Source organism: Ostrea edulis, chromosome 2 (genome assembly GCF_947568905.1).
Source record: "Ostrea edulis chromosome 2, xbOstEdul1.1, whole genome shotgun sequence".
NCBI classification, from domain to species: Eukaryota; Metazoa; Mollusca; class Bivalvia; order Ostreida; family Ostreidae; genus Ostrea; species Ostrea edulis.
This window is the reverse complement of record NC_079165.1, coordinates 41186397-41208990: the sequence shown is the minus strand read 5'-3', so window position 1 is coordinate 41208990 and position 22594 is coordinate 41186397. Positions and strand designations below refer to the sequence as shown.

The 22594-nt window shown below is 35.3% G+C and overlaps 2 protein-coding genes across 2 annotated transcripts in view; one reads left to right on the top strand and one right to left on the bottom strand.

Moving 5' to 3' along the window:
- Positions 1-22594, top strand: part of LOC125679742 (nucleoporin NUP188-like) — a 34653-nt gene continuing 12059 nt past the window's right edge. Inside the window, exons 1-29 of the mRNA XM_056154012.1 lie at positions 1-53; positions 280-337; positions 3449-3522; positions 3742-3823; positions 4157-4237; positions 6571-6708; positions 6820-6879; positions 6973-7041; positions 11299-11346; positions 12924-13010; positions 13166-13242; positions 13359-13430; positions 13534-13576; positions 14082-14285; positions 14813-14911; positions 15359-15424; positions 16028-16150; positions 16535-16664; positions 16797-16847; positions 17350-17457; positions 17768-17900; positions 19108-19195; positions 19351-19427; positions 19536-19771; positions 20344-20425; positions 20515-20634; positions 20781-21027; positions 21441-21530; positions 21649-21774. Coding sequence (XP_056009987.1) covers positions 25-53; positions 280-337; positions 3449-3522; positions 3742-3823; positions 4157-4237; positions 6571-6708; positions 6820-6879; positions 6973-7041; positions 11299-11346; positions 12924-13010; positions 13166-13242; positions 13359-13430; positions 13534-13576; positions 14082-14285; positions 14813-14911; positions 15359-15424; positions 16028-16150; positions 16535-16664; positions 16797-16847; positions 17350-17457; positions 17768-17900; positions 19108-19195; positions 19351-19427; positions 19536-19771; positions 20344-20425; positions 20515-20634; positions 20781-21027; positions 21441-21530; positions 21649-21774 — 2898 coding nt within the window. The 5' untranslated portion in view covers positions 1-24. The remainder of the gene's footprint in view (positions 54-279; positions 338-3448; positions 3523-3741; positions 3824-4156; positions 4238-6570; positions 6709-6819; positions 6880-6972; positions 7042-11298; positions 11347-12923; positions 13011-13165; positions 13243-13358; positions 13431-13533; positions 13577-14081; positions 14286-14812; positions 14912-15358; positions 15425-16027; positions 16151-16534; positions 16665-16796; positions 16848-17349; positions 17458-17767; positions 17901-19107; positions 19196-19350; positions 19428-19535; positions 19772-20343; positions 20426-20514; positions 20635-20780; positions 21028-21440; positions 21531-21648; positions 21775-22594) is intronic.
- On the bottom strand, positions 8960-9990 carry LOC130051676 (uncharacterized). The gene is made up of 3 exons (XM_056154019.1): positions 9752-9990; positions 9418-9590; positions 8960-9287 (listed from the first exon to the last, which is right to left on the bottom strand). Exons 1-3 carry the CDS (start codon positions 9973-9975, stop codon positions 9037-9039), a joined length of 648 nt encoding a protein of 215 aa, XP_056009994.1. The 5' UTR covers positions 9976-9990; the 3' UTR covers positions 8960-9036.

Genomic DNA, 22594 nt, shown 5'->3' with positions numbered 1-22594 from the left:
AAATGTGCTTTCACTTTCACGATCATGGAGGGAGATTCGGGTACCATTAGCAGGTAAAAATGATAAAATACGATTATCTAGTGAAATTTTGATTAGAAGAAGTTGCCTTATAGCTGACAGTGTTATTATTTATCTTGGTACTCGCGATATTTCAAATAATGAATAATAGAATTGTTTTAAAAAATGACCATGATATATCTGTTAGTGTTATGTCGTTTGAACAAAAACATGAAAAAAGACGTATGATTTGTTATTTATGTATTTTATTTTTAATTGTAGCTTCGGGAATCGCTCTCTGTGTCAACTCATCAATGGAACAGGTGTTCTTAGACCACAAGTATGTATATTTTAGCAAGTTGTCTACATTCAGTCAGTTACATGTGCAGTAAACAGGTTGAGAACACTTCTCCTCTAATCTGAGATTCCTCTGACTCTTACCCCCGCTTTTATATTGTGACATGGTTGAGAGTCAGAGCAGACTCCATATTGAAAAGTGGGAATTCATCGACACCAGCTGGTGTCGCTGCTTTACCTACCTCTTACAACTTTATTTCGTGGATCTATCTTCCAAGACGCGAGGATTCAGTTATCGGAAGATTATTCTACAAATAGATCATGATTAATAGGTGCCCCATGATTTCTCAGTGTAGTTTTACATAAAAGTAATTATCTTGGCATATGTACACACAATATGATATATTAAATTGTATTCTGAATGAATTAGATTTGACATAGAACATATTTTATTTTCCAATCAAGGGCCCTCAAGGGGCAGCATGAAAATACATACAAATAATGTACATATACATATACAAGTAAAGAAAGAAGTGATTACATAACACATAGTTATATACAAATAGTGTCATATATTGTTCAAAATAAATTTTCCAGTTATATTTAGAATAGATGGCTCTTCAGAACATAGTATGTAAATGAATTTTTGTTCATCATTGAGTTTGGTAAAAAATTTAACTGTTTTTTCTATAGCACCACAAAAAGATTTTCTTTCATCAACAAACTTTTCACATTTAATAAAAAAAAATGAATCTCATCACCTAATGAACCGGAGTTGCATTTGTTACATATTCGTTCATTCCTAGTAATACCAGAATATCTACCAACTTCAATCATTAATTCAGTCTATGCGAAAGACATCGGACCGTCAGACCTGACCGATGTACAGTGCCTGAGGTCCGATGCATCATTTTTTACACTGGACCGAAATGTCCGATGTTTCAGTGTCCGGTTTTGAACTTTACTATTTCGATGCGGAGTCATTTAAATATTTGTTATAAGAAAAAATAGCACACAAATCCAAATATGTAAATGAATGTGATTAAAACCGCATGGACCATCTAAAGTATTATACGCGAGGGATCCCAAGTATAATAAATAAGATTTCCTTGGTTTTGCATTTTCACGTGTTTCACTTTTTTACATTAGGTTTTTCGGTCTGACAAAATTTGGTTCGGTCCGGTGTGTTCATTGATTACACAGGACCAAATGTCCTGTGTGGTCCAAAAAACTTTCGCATAGACTGTTAATTTATGAGCTGATATTCGTAACTTACAAATAGATCTTCTAATATCAAAATTTTTAATTTTATTAAGATAATTCTCAAAACCAAAGAGCTCCTTTTGTGACATATGACGGAAATACTGATCCATGGAGCCATAGGTCAGGAATATAGTATATACCCCCCTCTCCCAATAAACCCTGAATCAATCTATAGTGGCAATTAGATACCATACAAAGAATTTTCTCCCTCCTCATTTAGTATTACTAAATCTACATCTGCCCTATTATTCAGTGTCATTGCTTTTGTAGAATTATTGTGTGTTCCTACTTTATTATGTCTCACCTCTTTCAGGGGGAGACATTGTTTTTATATTTTCCGTCCGTCCATCTGTCTGTCACAAAATCTTGTGAATGCTTCTCCTCCTTCATGGTTTATCGGATAGACTTGAAACTTTGTACAATGCTTCATTGCTATTTGTAGATGTGCATATGTGTGAGATGGGAGGATCCAATTATTTTCATAATAGTTATAGTGGATCTAAGAGGAATGGAGGATGTTAAAATAGCTTGTGAATGCTTCTCCTCCTGTATGGCTTATCTGATAGACTTGAATTTTTTTTACAATACTTCAATGTCATTTGCTGATGTGCATATTTTAGGGACAGGAGGATCCAATTGTTATACCCCCCGCAACAAGTTGTGGGTGTGGGGGGGGGGGGGGGGGTATACTGGAATCGGGTTGTCCGTCCGTCTGTAGACGCAATGGTTTCCGGGCTCTAAAGCATTATCCTTTTCACCTACCGTCACCATATCATACATATGGACTACCCATGGGATGAAGATGTTCCCTATCGATTTTGGGGTCAAAAGGTCAAAGGTCAAGCGCACTGGACATCGAAGTAGCAATATGGTTTCCGGGCTATAAAGTGTTATCCTTTCCACCTACCGTCACCATATCATACATATGGACTTCCCAGGGGATGAAGATGTTCCCTATCGATTTTGGGGTCAAAAGGTCAAAAGTCAAGCGCACTGGACATTGAAGTAGCAATATGGTTTCCGAGCTCTAAAGCGTTATCCTTTCCACCTACAGTCACCATATCATACATATGGACTACCCATGGGATGAAGATGTTCCCTATTGATTTTGGGGTCAAAAGGTCAAAGGTCAAGCGCACTGGACATCGAAGTAGCAATATGGTTTCCGGGCTCTAAAGCGTTATCCTTTCCACCTACAGTCACCATATCATACATATGGACTACCCATGGGATGAAGATGTTCTCTATCGATTTTGGGGTCAAAAGGTCAAAGGTCACACGCACTGGACATCGAAGTAGCAATATGGTTCGGTTTGTCATGCCATTTGTTTTTTACACTCAGAAAAGAGGTAGTTTATACCTATTACCAACACCCTTTGGGAGATTGGGGTAAGCGGGGGGTATTCTTAGTGAGCATTGCTCACAGTACCTCTTGTTTTCCTTAAAGTTAAAGGGGATCTGAGGGGTGGAGGGTGTAAAATAGTTTGTGAACACTTCTCCTATGTGGCTAATGGGAGTACATAATGTCTATGTTCCTGCTCATGCTTTCTCCTCCATACCATACAATACATTAAGGGGAGGAGGTTTCATTTGGAGCACTTCCAATTTGGGGAGCTTGGGAGACATTTCAGTTTTCTTCCATTTTCTTCTCATCCTGAAAGCTGAATTTAAATCTGGAAGAATTTAAATTTACTCATTACCTAAAGCAGTAATGCATATAAATGGTAATGGGTGAATTTAAAACAGAATGAAATGGTTTTTCTTCAAATGCATCTTGTTAAAATTAAATCAGGTTAAGAATTTCCTGGTATGCAGTGTACATTAGCACATGCACACAGCAATTAATAGCAGTTATAATATGATGATAGAGAAAAATCTTCTTTGACTGCAGGAACTTGTAGACAGAGAGCTTCAAAGAAGTAAAAAGAAGATTATTGCTGGTCTCAGTTTGTACAAGAAACCAAGGTAATTACTTTCTTCTACAGGTAAACACAATGTATTGTTTGTTTTTAAGGAATCCTTGTTTAGTGATATTGTAAACCTATTATAAAATATTTCTATGCACATGTTCATGTATGATGTTCCCTCAAACTGTAAATTTTAACGTGTTCGATTGATGTGAACTGAAAACATTTCAGTCAATAAGCCATAGCAATCCCAACGTATAAACATTCAAATTTTCAGATGTGTTCAGGGTGAACTTTTGAAAGGAAAGAAGTTGAAAAAAGCTTCGGAAGAATTTCTTTTGAAAATGAGTTCATTTTTGGTTTGTATACTAGCTGATTCAATTCAATTTAATTATTCATAATCTACTGTCTCAGTGATTTGCTTTGAAGATGTAGTTTCAATTTTCCTTTGTTTTGTAAATATTTTTTTAAAATTTCTTTTTACTAGGAAGAACTACTTTCTGGAGCAAAATTGCTCATTCTTGAATTTTTAAGTCAACAATGTTGAATTGTGAATTTCAGTATGCAACTTATAATGTAAAATACAGCAGAGTAAAAGAATGAAAGAGAAAAAATGATACCGAGTAATTTTTACCTGGTTAGATTTATATATAGAGATGATTTACATGAATGTGCATCTGTCCTTCATTAAGGGATTGGATGAATTGGAGACCTACGAGCTGTTCACTTCCTTTCTGTCCAATGACTACAGAGGGTCCAAGAAAGACTTACAGGTATAACTATAGCTATAGTGTCTAGTTTAAACGCATGTTTAACATCACAAGGAAGATATACTACATGTACAAAATTTGATATACATCTGTTTTACAAGACATTTATTTCTGGCAATGGTAAAACCTAAATGAATAAAATGTGCATCTTTCCCAGCAATGAAGCATACCAATTCTTTAGTTCTTTACCAACAACATAACTCTTTCCCAAAGAAGTTCTGGACAGGCAAACACACCAATTTCTTGTATGGCATGCTTTTTTTTTCGTGGCACATGTGTTTCTGTCGAGTAACACAGAATGAATGATTCTTGTCCTAGAAATAAAATCAACCATGATGAGGATAGTTCCACTTGACTGCACTTGTATGATCTCTTTTACTGCCTTTTATATAAAGAATGGATATGCATTTAAACCAGATTATTGAAGGAAATATACACCCAATGATATACATGTAAGGTATGAAAAAAGTGTTGAAAATTTTAAAGTAAAAAATAAAAGTGTTTTCAAAAACAGTTCCCCAATTTTTTGTCGGTTTTCCATGAATTTCGACCCCCAAGGCAGGGGTGCCCTTAAAAATACTATATTAAAAATTGTTCTTAAGATTGTTACCTATCAAAATGAATCTTTGGAGCAGGTCTGCCTTGAAGGACTTCAATGCCAAAATTCATATCAAAATCTTTGCTTAAATGGGGAAAATGCTGTTTAGGCCAACTTTGAAGGCTAATTCAACATTGTAGATAATAAGTTACAGGTTCTAAATAAAAATATGAATTTTTTTTATCTAAGTACGACAAAAATTAACTAAAGAAACTTGGTACGACAGTATTACTTTTTCCGTAAAACCATTCTCCCCTATAGGTCTTTTCTTTTGTTACCCAGAATTGATCCTTTATTCACCCAATATAATGCTCAAAGATGTTTTTATGCACTATTTTTAAAGAAATTTCATGGTAAACTTTGTAAAGGGAGGGTCAAAGATTTATATTTCTTGGATTTCTCTTTCTAATAGTGGAAAGAGCTAATTTTAGACTGTAAGACACTGTCAATTTGGATAACATTTTGAATTTTTACCCACTTTTATTTGATTAATGAATAAATGGTTAGGTTGATTGTATTATGGGGGTACATGTAAGTAAACAATGGAAACATGTTTCAAGGTAAGAGCTCTTCTGTGTAGGAGGTGCATATAGTGCTACTCTGAATGGACAGAGTGCACCTACAGTCTGTGAGGAAGACGACAAAAATAAAAAAAATATGGAAAAGTGGTTTCTGTTTAAAAGATGTAAATGTAGGAAATACAGAATTCTAGAGATGTCAACTTTACTGGGATCGCCCAGTCGAATACTCGGAGGCTTTAGTCAAGCAATAGTTGAGTACTCAGTAAAAAAAGAGGAGAAAAAAACTGACTGACAGGGTACAAGTGTACCTAAGTCATCAGTACATTTTACCATTTTTCCATCATGCGATCTTTTAAAGTATGTTGAAACAGTTTATTCCGGAGGCATGTTTACAGACTGACATCCAAACTCGTATGGAAAGTGATTTATTTGAACATGAATAAATTAGAACTGGTTTGACAATATTTACCCTTACATGATTTTTACTAAAAAACTCTGAAACGTTCAGAAACTATGAACATAACTAAAAAAAGCTATTTCCTATTTTTAACAAGTACTCGACTATGAAAAATTTAGTCAATGATCGGTATGACCGAGCGATACTTGATTACTTGCTGACATCTCTACAAAATACAATTGAAAGGAAAATGAAAACATAAAAACAATGTCGTATTTGCAAGTACATGTAATATCTTAGATATGGTATGTACAAACAGCGGAATAAGATCAAGTAACAAAGATTGTATGTGTTAATTTGCTTTTTGAATACTTGTCACTTCGTGTATCAATCGAATTCGAGTGATGAAACTGCATGTGAGAAACTGTGTACCTTCACTTGTGTAGTGACTAACAGTTGTCCCACTCCACGTGTAAATAAATTTATTTTGCACCATACTGTGTATGAGAGTTCTGTAAAGGGAAATAACTCATATATGTCTCAAAACTTGCATATTTGCACGATTAGCAAAACCGATCATAGAGAAATTACTCCTGTCTGTCATCCATATCTTTCATATCACAAACATCATAGATATTTATTCCTTATAGTTATACAGTATTTGTATTAGAACTTACTTCTTTCTATAATTATATTTTATGTCAGTTTGAGAGACCTTTGCTTTAATAAAAAAAATTGAAATGCATGGAAGCAGTCAAGCAACACAATTTTTATTGATGACAAAACATTGGTTGATGTGAATATACCTGTTTACATGCAGCATGTGTTGGGAAGTGAACGTCTGGCCCACGCTTTGGCCTACAAAGTCAGAGATTACTACTTCAATGAAAGGCTGTATCTGCTGCAGAGCATCAAGGTTATTGTCAACTCTTGGCAGAACAACGTACACCCATTCCAGGTAACATTGTGTTGTCTATATGCTGGCAGCTTTTCTTGAGTAATTTTTTCTGTAGTTATACATTGAATATATGAAAATTGGACTTTTATTGTTAAAAATATATGTCTTCAGAGGGAATTTGAAAAATTCATAAAGAGTGAAGAGGTTATCAGTGGAAATCTTCAAAGAATGGTAAGTGGAAGAACAGAGTTATTGGTAGATTTCTTTACTACAAATTGATTACCTTTAGTGATTTATTTTAATACGTACGTGTATCTGTTTCAGTTGGTGGAAACATTGCAACAAATATCACAGGAACCCTACCCCACGTGGGAAACCAACAGCATCTTAATGGTATGCTCATAACACACACACAGAACACATGAAAAATTATCATACACCCTGCAAACGAAGTTTGTTGGGGAGGGTATACTGGTTTCATTTCACTCCATCCATTACACATGTTGTTTGGAGATTTTCTCGTCGCTGTTCATTTACTTTTTACCAAATTTTGTAGAAATGTTACTATGTTAACCAAGTGCCCCTGGTATTTTCATGTTGATTCACTCAATTGTGAGAATGTTATGGCCATTTGTAATTATTTTTCATTATATTCCTGTACATTTAGCCAATATCCTCCAACACAAATAAGTTTTGGGGGTATATTGGTTTTGTTATGTGTGTCTGTCTTTTCATCCATTCATCTGTTATTGGGGACAACAGATTGGTTTCACCTAGTATAGTGTGTATGCTAGTTGGTGACCACAGAGCTATACTGTGTTAAATCAGATGTACATTTTCTCCTTTTTACATTATGAATCTTGATCAAAATCAAGGACAATGGAGTTTCATGTAGCCTGTAACTTATACGTTAAGATGAGACATGAACAATGAAGAAACTCGTGTCTCTCTGGACTCAGTTGCACAAACATTAGTTAAGTTTAACTGACAGTTATTAGAGAGGTTAAGCAACTGACCGTGTACGTCTACGCGTACGTGTACAAACAGAAGTATGTTTACAAGTACACGCATCCAACGTAATGTTACGTTTAACAAACAGTACGTGTACGCGTACGTGTAAAACCATTAATTACAAATAAATTGATTGGATACAAATGTGCAAATAAACGAATCAAAAGAGGGTTTACTGCGTTAAGATCAAAGAAAAAAAATGGCGCAAAATATGATGTTGCTTGCAGCTCTGACAGACGATGATGATGTTTTACTTTTGTCTTGCATGAGCAATGAAAAAGAGGCATCGATTTATCACCGATTAAACCTGGATGAATTGAACGACGAACAATTTCGCCTGTTATTCCGGTTTCAAAAAGATGATTTGCTAGGATTACGAATAGCACTGCATATTCCAAACAAAATTGTATGTAAAAACAGGACTGTATGTTCAGGAATAGAAGGTTTGTGTATTCTCATACGAAGATTGGCATACCCAAATAGATTAGAGGATCTTTCCCATGTATTTGGAAGATCAACTGCTGAATTGTCATATATTTTCAACTCAGTCCTTGATTGCATAGATACAGTACATGGACATCTCCTCGAAAACCTAAATCAGCCTTGGTTGTCTCATGCAAAACTGGATGAAATGGCAGCAGTCGTGAATAGATGTGGAGCGCCTCTGTCCAATTGCTGGGGGTTCATTGACGGAACTGTCAGACCGATATGCAGACCTCAGTCTCATCAGCAGGTGGTGTTTAATGGTCACAAAAGAGTACACGGTTTAAAATTTCAGTGCATAACGACACCTGATGGTATGATTGCGCATCTATTTGGCCCGGTTGAAGGCCGTCGTCATGATGCCGGTATGTTAAGGGAAAGCAACGTTGAATACCAGATGTATCAACATATGACAAAACCAAACAATGATGTCTACTCTGTCTACGGCGACCCTACGTACCCGTTATCGCCTTACATAATTCCCCCATTTCGAGGAGGTGTAATTACTGCAAATCAACTGCGATTTAACAAAAGGATGTCCGCAGTGAGAGTCTGCGTGGAATGGACTTTTGGCAAAATCTTAACTCTCTTTTCTTTTTTAGATTACAAGAAAAATCAAAAGCTCTATCTACAACCTGTTGGAAAGTACTATAGGGTAGCTTCAATCCTTACTAATTGTCACACTATTTTGTACGGGAGCGAAACTGGCACTTTCTTTGATATGTCTCCCCCATCACTACAGGAATATTTGGCCTAAATGTGTTCAAATGTATAGAATGTGTGTTGTAACGTGGACACATATATGAACAAGACTGACTTTAATGGTTTAGTTTATTCAGATAAATTAAACAAATATCTGGAATAAAATTTTACACTTCTGAACAGTTTTTATGATTAGTTATCTTTCGTTAATTTTTTAAGTAAATCAATGAAAGCAAGTTTCTCTTGCTTTTCTATTTCCATTCTCTGCATCCGTTCCTCTCGCTCCATTTCAAACTTTGCCTTCTCCAACTTTAATTCTTCTTTTCTTACTTCCATTTCTGATTTTCTCATAGATATCTCATTTTCTGATTTTTCTTTTAAATAGTCCACAAGATACGTCTGCGAATTCTTCTTCTTGAGTACTGGCAAATCGCATTCGTCGTCTGAAAAAACAAACAAAAAATATATATGGCTGTATAATGAAAGAATTTGTTTACACGACAAATCAATGCATTTTCCCCCAAACAAATCACATGAGCCTTGTAATACAATGACACAATAATATTTTCATACTTTTCTTTGGTGTAAGGCATTCAAGTGCCCTTTTCCTGATTTCTTTCCCTAAATTTTCTGATCTGTCCTTCTTTTCTTTTTCTTCTTTCTTCTCTCTCTCCTCTTCATTTTTCAATTCTATGACATCGTCCAGCAGGTTTGTTTTTTCCGAAACATCTTCATCGACACCAGATCTTAAAAAAATAAATATACAGGAACGTAAGTGTATTGAAAATGTATGGGAACATATTAGTGTACGGTATTATGAAATATTTCAGGCATGGGGAAAATAAGACAAGAATATTAAAAGATAAGCGGTGTATCAGAGAGAGAGAGAGAGAGAGAGAGAGAAAACCTTTTAAGATGTTCCCTAGTTTCTCGTTTATGTTGTTCAATGAGGAGATTTGTACGTTCTCTCACTCGTCTACTGTCCAGAATAAAAGTCGATGTTGATAGAGGTTCAGCTATTTCAGCCCATTTGTTTTTGTTTCTCAGGGGATTACTCCCGACTACTTCCCTTAAAAGCCGTAGATCATCCTCAGGTTTAAATCGGATCTGTTTTTTCCTGTCGGTATTCATTTCTGTCTAAAGTATAATGATATATATATAATTATATATTTGAATGATAAACAATACAATTATTATAGCTTGCCGGGGGGCGAGCCCCCCCCCCCCCCCCCCCCCCCCCCCCCCCCCCCCCGGCAACATGGAATAAATTTTATTTAAATATATCAATTTGCATTTTGATTTAACTGTCACATATATCAATTCATCCATCAATATAGACTTAGCAAGCTTTCTTTTTTCCCTAAATAATATGATCTGTGATGTAGACATGACACCGGTCTACAAGGGTAATTTTACAATAATTTTTCATCAAATATTTCTATGACAATGAACAGTTCAGGTAAACATTCGTGCGTAATAAATCCTCTAGATTGTTACAAAATTCATATGTTGCACAAAATCGTTGTATAATGAGCTTAAAATGTTGCAAGTTCTTACCCCCGTGTACTCTCAGCTCTACGCGTTGTGTACAACTTGTAGAATGACGTTGTGTGCGAAAATGATGACGTAATACGCAATAAAAGAGGGGATTCCCCTAGTCACAAGTACACGTAGACGTACACAGTCAGTTGCTTAACCTCTCTATTGTCTAATTACTGCTATGTAAGAGTTCATAGCAAGTTAATAAGTGTCAGGTATAGTTAACTAATTTTTGTGCAGCTGGGTCCTGGTGTTCAGCTATACTATGTTCTAAATATTCCCCATTGTTGATGAACCTTGCAGGAGGTATTAGTCCTGTTAGGAAAGGTCTAGTTTAACCTTTAACCTTTATTTCTACAGAAATTGACCTCTAGCCTTAACCCTTTCAGTGATGAATTTCCTGTAATGTGTATGACTACAGGGATCTATCTGTATAAAAATGATCTTCCTGTACTCATTCATATTCATACATACACATGTGTGACAAGACTGTGTACCTTAAATTTCATATGTATACAAATGTGGATGAAAGGTGAAGATAACGAACAGTGATCAATCTCATAAATCCCATAAGCAATACAAAATAGAGAGTTGGTCAAACACGTACCCCTGGACACACCAGAGGTGGGATCAGACAAACACGGACCCCTGGACACACCAGAGGTGGGATCAGACAAACACGGACCCCTGGACACACCAGAGGTGGGATCAGGTGCCCAGGGGGAGTAAGCATCCCCTGCCGTGGATGTGTCACTTAGTTTGTAGAAATTCTCCACTTTTATTTTGTATTTTCAGAATGGGAGACAGATATACTAAATGGATGTTATATTTTCAGAATGGGAGACAGATATACTAAATGGATGTTATATTTTCAGAATGAGAGACAGATATACTAAATGGATGTTATATTTTCAGAATGAGAGACAGATGTATTTATGGGCACAAGAAAATCTGAGAGAACAGGTACGTGAACTGACTTAACATGCAGAGTGTACATAACCATTGTGTTCTTGACTGACAGTACATATAAATACAGTAAAACATGGTCATAACAAACCTCAGTGAAAAACTGTTCGGTATAACCAATCTTTGTTATATCCAATAACATTTTTGGTATTTTCCTCTCATAGGGGAGTAAATATCACTATGCAAAAAATGTAGATTTGTTATGAGGGAGTTCGTTATAAGTATGTTTTACTGTTCTTGTAAGATAAGACTTCTTTTCATTTTCAAAGTGCATAGAAAACAAAGTACAAATCATTACACCCACCACAGATTACTTTACATGCAGGGAACTTTTGGGCAATGTTATATGTAATATTTTCGTTTTATATGTAATTCAGATATTGATTTAATTGCTGTTGACAGATAACCTTTACAAATATCAACCAATTCAGAGATACTTCTATATTAAATCTTTACTTGTAATTTAACAAATGTCAAACTTGTTGTATGTTAATGACCTTTAATCAGGAATAATTACTACTGGTAGTAATGTGTCATAATCTGTTACTGTTTTATTACACACGTCATGTAAAATATAATTCTCAGCACTTGCTTCTGACAAAAATATCAAACTCAGTTAGTGTTATGTTTGAATGCTGTGTGCTGATGAATTAAAAGTCTTGACCACATCTTTAAATCTTCTTATCTACCACTGCTGCTATGTGAGTTCACAACTACATACGGTTGATAAGCTCATTACTGCGGCTGTTCTTTAAGCTCTTACCAGAAGGAATTGTAGGGAGAGGAAAAATGAAATTCTGATAAGGGTTCTTACGACTTAAAATGTTCAAGTAAAAGATATATGAATTTAATATATACACATCATTTCTTTTTGCTATTAATTAATTTGTATATATTTAATTGAAGATTGCAGCCAATGATAGTTACTTTGTCTGCCTTTTACAATGTTATTGAATTATCTTTCAGTCACTTGTGAGAATTGAAAACACCAATTGTACTTTACATTAATTTATTAAGCAATGACATCATAAAAACATAATACACAATGTTGGATGATACTGGCCGCAAAATTTAGTAGGAGTCAAGGGAGACAACTAGGATACCATAAACCAACGGGCAAACTAGTGGCCTCGCTTAGATGCGAGTGCCATGGAACCCCATGCCTGACACGCATGGTGGCTAGGCCCACAAGCTGCACAGCTTTTTCACCCTGTCTCTGGTAACGTGCTGTTATTGCTTCCACTTGAGTGGGATGTAAAGAGGAAGAGGAAGTTGCAATACTAGTTAACTCCTCCTGATGCTGACTTTCTTAAAATAAGTTAGCTTGTACCAAGTTAAGTCCTATTGTATAATGCTATTCACTCATTTAAATGAGATTATCTCATATCCATGTCAATAATCTATAGTATGTGCAATGTATTTATGTATTTTGATTTGCCATATTTCAGTGCGAGATTTTGGAGATTCTGTATATTTATGTCATATTTCAGTGTGAGATTTTGGAGATTCTGTATATTTATGTCATATTTCAGTGCGAGATTTTGGAGATTCTGTATATTTATGTCATATTTCAGTGTGAGATTCTGGAGATTCTGTATATTTATGTCAAAGATTTTGACCTTCCTGAAGAACAGGTCTTCAAACTTCTGGAACTTTTCAAGGTATTTTTGTAATTTGGTGGTGATTATAATAAAGCCACAATTTTTGCAATTGTGTAGCCCATTTTTAATAAAGAAAATTATGTGCACCATGAGTAAGACCATGTTTAACTTATGATATAAATTGCATAAAGATGCATTGATTTCTTCTTCAACAGAGACATGGCTTTGGTCGTTTACAAAATTACAAACACGTGTTGGATGACTCATTGGTTTTCCTGGTGAAAAGAATTGGGTAAGTTGGACAAATTTTTATATCGACACAGAAGATGAAATTTTTCAAAATCTTAAACAGTTGTAGGTGGGTTGCTGTTTTTTTTTCTACCTCATTTTTTATTAAATTTTTTAAAGATATTTGGAAGTGTTGATATTTATCGAAATGATGGATCTGGAATCTGTGCAAGGTTGCATTGAGAGAGGGAGGTAAGAATTTTTCAATCTGCTATTTGTATTTCTTTCCGTATTGACACTGTTTATATTAATCCACATGATGGACTTCAAATTTATGTCATTTTTTTTTTGGCAGTTTCAGTGAGCATTTCCTTCTGAAAGACAAGGAAACATTTTTGGTAATTATGTATTATTTTACAAGTAGTTATTTGTACTGGGGATAATTATGTATTATTTTACAAGTAGTTATTTGTACTGGGGGATAATTATGTATTATTTTACAAGTAGTTATTTGTGCTGGGAGATAATTATATATTATTTTACAAGTAGTTATTTGTGCTGGGGGATAATTATGTATTATTTTACAAGTAGTTATTTGTACTGGGGGATAATTATGCATTACATTACACATGGAGGTAAAATATATGGTGTTGCATATTGCAGCAAATCATACACATGGTTGTATGAAATTCCTTTCCAAACTTTCACTTTCAATTTCAGTAATGTCTTTCTTTTTTCTACTATGTAAAGAATAAATGTATAGGATTTGCATGGCATGTACAACTAAAAGTTTTGACTAAGGGAAGTGAATTTTATTTTACGAAAAGCATATTGTGCCTGTAGTGCTGTTATAGATTTTGTTTATTTTGTATGACTTTTCTTCAATGTGATGTGTGCTTTTAGAAGCTGGATAAGATCATTCAGACTTTGGGCGCAGAGGAAAGCCATGGCCCCCTTCTGCTGCTGTGGTCTGCCATGCACATGTTCGGTGGAGAAGTGTCAGATTTCACTATGGCCAGAAAATACGGGAACGGTGCCATTCATCTCCACACGTTTCATTATCTGTACAATCTGTTGAAGTCGGAACCATTTACAGAGGAAAACTCAGTAAGTTAACCAGCAGCACTTGAGTAGTTTGTATTTTCAGTACATGTATTGCCTGTCTAAGATGTGAACAGATGGAAACAGGGAATATCCCTGTTATCTCAAGGGAATTGTTCTGTCATTCACTAGAAACTGTTTTCTGGATTTTTTTTTTTCATGAGTGTTTCAACAGTAGGAAACACTTCATAAAAATCTCATGGGTCTTTCAAATCACTGACGAAGAATATACATTTATGAATTTCATTACATCATGTCAACAACAGTGAAAATAAATTTAGTAAATACTGTGTGTGTAATTATTTTAGCAGGATTCAAATTTTACTGGTTTTGGCGGTGAAGCAAGAGCACTGTTTTAAAGTTCTGCGAAAATATCAAATTCTCTATTTGTCCCTTTTCATATGTAGAAGAAGCACTAAATCATGATAATGCCGAATTGTGCATCAGCTCCGACTGCGCCAGATTTTAAATACAATCTATAAATACACACACAGTAATAGAGTGTGTGAGTGATAGGACGTTTTGTTTTACAGATGATATGTTCTGTGTCCCATCACACTGTGTACAATCTGCTGGTTCTGGTGCTCTCGACGTTTGATGAACACACGCTCGGCTCAGATCAAGATGCTCAGGTAAAGATTCTAAGCTGATCGACTGTCAGAGCAAATATTCTTTGGGTAGCATTTTACTTTCATTGTTTCAGAAGCACATCGTTCTTGTGAAGAATTTGTTATCCTAGGAAGCACAAAATGATAATCGGTCTTCAAAGGGAAGTGAAAATACTCCCTGAATGCGACCAAATAATGACGCTAATAACTAAGATTAATTCTTGAAAACTGCAAGTAAATTGTAGATTTTTTTGCACAAGCTAAAATTTGATTTTGGTGATAAAAATTAATTTTCAACCTAAAATGATACTTTATTTATAGAAGGCAACTTGGTTTGTGTGGGGCAATAGTTTTCCCCCAGGCCTTCTGTAACATATTACAATTTAAGTCAGTATTCCCTATGTGAAATAGAATGTGGCAAATATAGCCAAGAAAGACCAATCATGAAAGTTATTTTGTTTTATTTTAAAGGCTTTACACAGAGTTATTTGCCTGGTTTTAAAACAAGTCATCGTGTCGGAGGATTTCTGGGACAAGGCAAGTACCATACACCTATAGTTAACAGTGGGAATACTAACAGAACATTATGTACCAGTAATGCATACAAGATGAAGGTGAAGAGTAGATATTTACACCTGCATGTTATTCTTACCGAGAAAGAATCTGTATATTATGTAGCCTGTTGTTTTGTTCATTCGTCGCTCGATAAAAGCTTTTAACATTATGGGTAAAAGGGCTTTGACATTTTGTGATTATGCACTCCTTGTGACAAGGCCTTACTTACATTGTCATGTTAATGACATTGTGACTGTAAAATTGACCTTTGACACAATTATCATTAACTTAATCATTGCCTGTAACATTTGTTTAGTTGGTGCAGTCCTTGTGACAAAGCCCTCCATTGGTTTATGTAATAGGAATGAGTTACAAGATGCTTTGGTATCCATGTTGGGACATTTATCTTTCACAAATCCATTTCTTTTTATGTAAATTTTCCCTTGGATGAAATCTATATAAAGAAAAGTATAAAACTATTTTGCAGAAGATTTAATTTTGCCTTTATGTTGGTTCTGATTACAGTAAGTTGGTGTATTCTTGCAAAACTAAGATAAATAAATGTGATGGGGATTTTGCTTCCAGGGAAGTGATGCAGGAGTGGGCGGAGTTTTCCATTCTGCTCTCTTGCGGTTTCCACTTTATTTTAGCAGTTTTGTCCAGTTTAGTGCAGCTTTGGCATCATCCACACCCAATAGTGCAGAAAGGGCAAGTGTTAAGATTATTTTTTTTTTTTTTTATACATTTCTTCCATGTCAGCCAATGTTGAATTTCCGATATAAAACTCTTTGATTTAACAAATTGTTGCATCAACTGTTTGACCTTGATGTAGTAAAATGCAGATAATTATCTTATCGTTGAAATTGTTAAAGATTAACCTTCTGAGTTTTGAAATCTTGTTGGAAGATAAAGACTAAAATCTCGAGACCTTGGGGGTTATTCTTCAACAAATTCCTCCTACGCAGTCATTTTATCTTAGATAAGTTCATGGCAATGGGATGCATTTAAGTATGAAATGTGAAATAGTAAGAGTAATTGCATGTGGAGAATGGAGACCATGATAGAAATGAATTGGGGTGCTTGTACATGTAGGTCTTCCACATCTGGAAACAGTTACAGCGATACACAGAGTATCTGGACTGTAACCACTCATCAGATCTAACCTCCACCAAGGAAATCAATGAGTGGAAACTCGTCGTCAACAAATCCCCGTACCCCAGCAGTGAGTGCTTAGTACTTCTTGTATTCTAGATATGTTTGAATTATATTTTTCTCTGATGTTAACGTCCAAGTATTGATTCAAATGTATTCATGCTGCAAAAGTCTGCAAATTCTTCAAAAACTTCTTTTGCAGAGGGTTTTATATTGAATGCAGGAACCAAAGGGAAAATACTCACAATGGGAAGTAAGTCTTTTAAAACAATGGCATTGAAATTTGTAAGGAAATTAAACAAGTTTACTAATATATTAGGATTTATTTTTTTTCTTCCTTAAAACAATGTATCTGAATTATTGTGTAGGACCTGAACATGATGATGTAAATAATGCTGAATTTATAGAAATATCTGTACCTTGTATACAAAATCTGTGTACACATACAATATATATATATACACATAAACGTCTACGTGTACACAACTTGCAGAACCAAATCTCTAAGCAGCATGTGACCAGCGTGCTAGACCACTCAACCATCTAGGCAAGTCATAACTTGCTTTCAATTCTCGCCACGCTGTCCCTCACTACACAATCATTGAGAGTGGAACCTGAAAGGTCAAGGTCATCACTTATATAACTAATAGAATTCTAGGTATCCATCAGGATCAAACTTGCCACAGTGGAATGTGGTCATACTCAGAGGGCATTGTGTTTCACAAATCCATCTTGTTTTTTGTCTTGTTTCCCAGCCAAGCACGATGCGAGTCCCATTATCCAGTGGTATGTGACCTACAGTGGATGGGACCTGCTGCTCTGTGAAGTGGAGGTTCTGCTGGATCAAGTAGCACAGGGATCAGGTAGCTGTACTTCGAATTCATAACTCGCATATCTAATTGAATAAATAACTGTATATCGATTGCATATCTAATCGATTAATCTGTTGGTTCTGTTATTCGCAGAATCACATTTTATTTTCTATAGAGTGTTTGTTGACTTGGCACTTTTATCTTCATTGTCATGATTAATCCAAAAGTATCGATACATTGTAAGTTCTAGCTGTTGGTAAGTTTAGTCTGCACCGAATGTTACTGTATCAAACATGTAAATCACGCAGGCTTGATGAAATGTAATTAATTTGTTGAAGTCGTTACTTTGAATGTGTTATAGGTATGGTGTCACCAACACAAACTGACAAAGTGACTCTGGCCATAGAACTGGTGAATGCTGTCCTGAAAAATCACCCCGAGAGTCAGAGGGAATTTGAGGCCATTATACACTGCATTTACACACTGATTCATAGGTAACAACAGGATATTTTTCTAGTTAGGCCAGTATATGTGAGTTTTCTGACAGTAGAATTTGGAGTTAAGTGTTTGAACCGTGTTTGGAGTACATGTGTGAAGTGATATTTCTTGCGATGTTTTGTTATCCAGTAGGACGTTTGAGTGACTTGATGTGTAGTATATCGATACATTTCGTTTGTAGGTTTGTTTTGTTGTACAGTACGACGTTTGAGTGACTTGATGTGTAGTATATCGATACATTTCGTTTGTAGGTTTGTTTTGTTGTACAGTAGGACGTTTGAGTGACTTGATATGTAGTATCTCGATACATTTCGTTTGTAGGTTTGTTTTGTTATACAGTAGGACGTTTGAGTGACTTGATGTGTAGTATATCGATACATTTCGTTTGTAGGTTTGTTTTGTTGTACAGTAGGACGTTTGAGTGACTTGATGTGTAGTATATCGATACATTTCGTTTGTAGGTTTGTTTTGTTATACAGTAGGATGTTTGAGTGACTTGATGTGTAGTATCTCGATACATTTCATTTGTAGGTTTGTTTTGTTATACAGTAGGACGTTTGAGTGACTTGATGTGTAGTATATCGATACATTTCGTGTGTAGGTTTGTTTTGTTGTACAGTAGGACGTTTGAGTGACTTGATATGTAGTATCTCGATACATTTCGTTTATAGTAGGACGTTTGAGTGACTTGATGTGTAGTATCTCGATACATTTCGTTTGTAGGTTTGTTTTGTTATACAGTAGGACGTTTGAGTGACTTGATGTGTAGTATATCGATACATTTCGTTTGTAGGTTTGTTTTGTTGTACAGTAGGACGTTTGAGTGACTTGATATGTAGTATCTCGATACATTTCGTTTATAGTAGGACGTTTGAGTGACTTGATGTGTAGTATATCGATACATTTCGTTTGTGTGTTTGTTTTGTTGCACAGTAGGACGTTTGAGTGACTTGATATGTAGTATCTCGATACATTTTGTTTGTGTGTTTGTTTTGTTATTCAGTAGGATGTTTGAGTGACTTGATGTGTAGTATATCAATACATTTCGTTTGTAGGTTTGTTTTGTTATTCAGTAGGATGTTTGAGTGACTTGATGTGTAGTATATCAATACATTTCGTTTGTAGGTTTGTTTTGTTATACAGTAGGATGTTTGAGTGACTTGATGTGTAGTATCTCGATACATTTCATTTTTGTGTTTGTAGGTTTGTGAGACTGTTTCACCCTCCAGTCACCTTGATTGTACAGTGTATAGAATGTGTCACCTGTCTGGCCAAACAAAATCCTGTCAAGGTATGTCCTGATTTACTTTCATGATGGACGTTTTTAGATATCGTCACAGATTTATTTTAAATTTTCAGCATCATTTATTTACATGTACATTTGTAGATCAGTTTTCGATTGCAGTGATGTTTTTTCTGAACCAGTGCATTTTTTTATTGTCTTAGGTTTGGCACGACATGAAACAGACAGGACTGTTGCCTTATCTTACTGAGAACATAGACAACATCGCAGAAATTCTGAGGTAAATCTTAATGTTTTGAAATAATGGAAGTAATGCTTCAGCCATTATAATCATCTTAGTGGATGAATATGAATTATGAAAACATTCTCATCAAGCTGAATTTTTCAGTGGCCAAGGTTTGATGGCTGGTTGCTATGGTAACATGCTGTTTGGCGTGGAGTGTATTGAGGGTTTGTACCCAATCACCACAGCCATCTTGGAATTCATCTCAAATCTTATCCAGCCTTTTTTCCAAGAATCCATGGAGAATGAACTCATGGCCTCAATTATGTACATCCTGAGGGAAATCTTCCCAGTCTTTCAGAAATGGAGATTTTACAAACTGAAGACACGAGAATTGATTGGTAAATCATACATTGCAACATCTACTATCCTTGTGCATGTATATTCATAGATTTATGCTGAAAGTTGAATTTTGATGGAATCTACAGACTTCTCATTTATTAAGAGTGTGGGAAATTCTTCATCTTAATGAAAAGATTATTTTGGGAAGGGGGGGGGGGATTTTTGGTGAATTTGTTGGTATTCTCTATTGTTTGAGGATATGGACATGTTACATTTTTAAAAAGTTATTTGAATATAAAAGATTTTACTGTCATTTTGTAGTAATTTCTCAAAAAATACAGCTTCGTTTATAGGTCATATCAAGGAAAGCCACTCTTTGTGAACAATCATACTTTGTTTATCACAGAGGTACAAAAGCGACAAAAATTGATATTCAACAAAAAAAGATGATTAAACCACAGTATTACGATTCAGTCTAGTTTTAAATATAAGAATGTAGAGTAACCATGGCTCTATGGAAATTTTGAAATACTTGAAACAATAACTTAACAGCAATTCTTGAATATGCTCCTGAACATACAGCCTCACACTCTTTATTAAATCCAAGTTTTCTCTGTCATTTTCATTTCAGGAAGAAAATGTGTAGATATCTTCCACAAAATATTAGTAAATACGATCACGAAAACCAAACCTGCTGAGTCGACATTGAAGAGGTAATTTTTATGTGTCAGTGAGCATGAGTGTTTTTTTTGGGTTATTTTATGTTCCTACTGGGTCCTGATTTCTCTTGTTTGTTTTACAGACCCAAAGTGCAGGAAATTGTTGTTTACAGTCTGTTGTTCACTGAGGCAGGACAGACCTTGCTGGGAATTATTGCCACAGGCTCAGACAATGTAGATCTGGCCCTGGTTCAACAAGGAAGGTAAGGGGGGGAAAATGTACTACAATGTAGATAGACTCGTGATGATACTGATGTAGTTATGATACAAGGATAAAAGTGATTTATCCAATCTATGACTAAAATTTGGATAAAAAATGAATTTAGAAAAAATGTCTCTTCCATTTTAGCATGGCAGAAGATGGCATTGGATCAGAGACAATCAGACTGATACAAATCTCGTTCTCGGTTCTGAACCAGTTGTTACTGCTGAAGAGTCCAGACCTTCCTCTATCTCCGGTGGAGTCGGCCTTGTCTTCTCAACCAGTTGTCAGACAAAACCAGCATATCATAGCAACCATAGCTCAGTACATCTACCACAAACACAACCCCAGGCTGCCCATGTTGGCATGTCTGCTGCTGAAGAGACTGGCCGTGGTAAGGGGTTTTTGTAATGATATACAGCTGTACATGTGCATTTATATATTTATACATTTATATCTTGTATTATCCCAGAGGATTTGTTGTTTCCATATTATGTGGTATGTGCATTGATGAATTGTTGATACAGTCAACTTGATTTTGTGACGTGGAAGAACCTGTGATGTTTTATAATTTGCTGCTTATCCCTGGGTATGAATTTATCTGTATGATAAGATACATTAAAATCAGCATTGAAAAGTTTTGGCCATGGTTTTTACTAAGAATACATAGAATTTTATTTTTTGGACAAAAAAGGTTTGATTTTTTTTTTGTAAAGTGCACATACATGTATATATGTGCACTTATGTTGTGGATGTGCCAGGATAACTTATTTGTATTTTATACTTAATGTTTTTGCCGGACTTCAGGTGTCCAAGATGTCCATATTGTCCTGTCTTGGGGGATCAGCTGAGTCCGTCCGAGACATGTATCTGAATCGTCTACAAGGGACTACTGAAGTATGTCAAATCAAAATTTCCCTCGATTTTCAAAATATGGTTAATGCCATGTGTCTAATTCAATGTATTGAATATGTTTGCTGCGTGCGGATTTATAGAAAGTGAAACTTGTTTGTAGGACCTCCGACTAAAGGTTGCCATCTTAGAATTTTTGTCGGTGTGTGTGGAGGCCCAGCCAGGGTTGATAGAAATGTTTCTCAACGTCCAACTCACTGATTCCACTTCATCAGAGGCAGCCAGAAAGGTCTGATCGTAATTTATATCTCTGTACGCTGTGTAAAAGTCTAATCATAATTTATATCTCTACGCTGTGTTCATGGTTCAAACCCAGGACATACAAGTTATACATGTCTGACCAAAAGCTATGCTGTAGCTGTTGTCCTGTATGGTATTTTTAGTATGACTTTTCCCTAGTTTCGTATTTTTGATAGATGTATACCACTCCCATATTTAAAACTACAAATATCACTTCCTGCTCTTAGAGCAAGTTCCTTATTTTTGATACAACTAATCCATTTATATTCATATACATCCATTTTAAGCATATATATATGTATTTAGTTAGTATATGTTAAGACACACGTGAAAACACCCCCAAAATGACTTGGATTTCCAAAGTTTGGAGAAAGTAAAATTAGAATCTCAACCTATCCACATTTTTGGGTCACTTGCAAAGCATATTCACACTTAGGGATCACTGTGTTCATTGTCTGTCAAACCCTACAACTTTAAAACTATAAGAGATAGGACTTTGTGTAAAGGTCATTTGATATTTACATGTGCAATGGTTACTGATGCCCTTGGCAAGTGACACATGTTCCTTTGAACATTCTAATGTACCATATTATAATTCAGGACTAGTGTGTAGTATATAGGGATTGCTCTGCTGACATGTTATTATAATTCAGCATTAGTGTGTAGTATACGGATTGCTCTGCTGACATGTAACATGTCTCCTAATTGATATGGACGAAAAAGGTCAAAATTCAACCACAGTGTTGTCTTACAAATGGAAAAATGTCTAGTCCAAAGATTTAGGGGCATGTAGATTTTGGCCTGTCCGT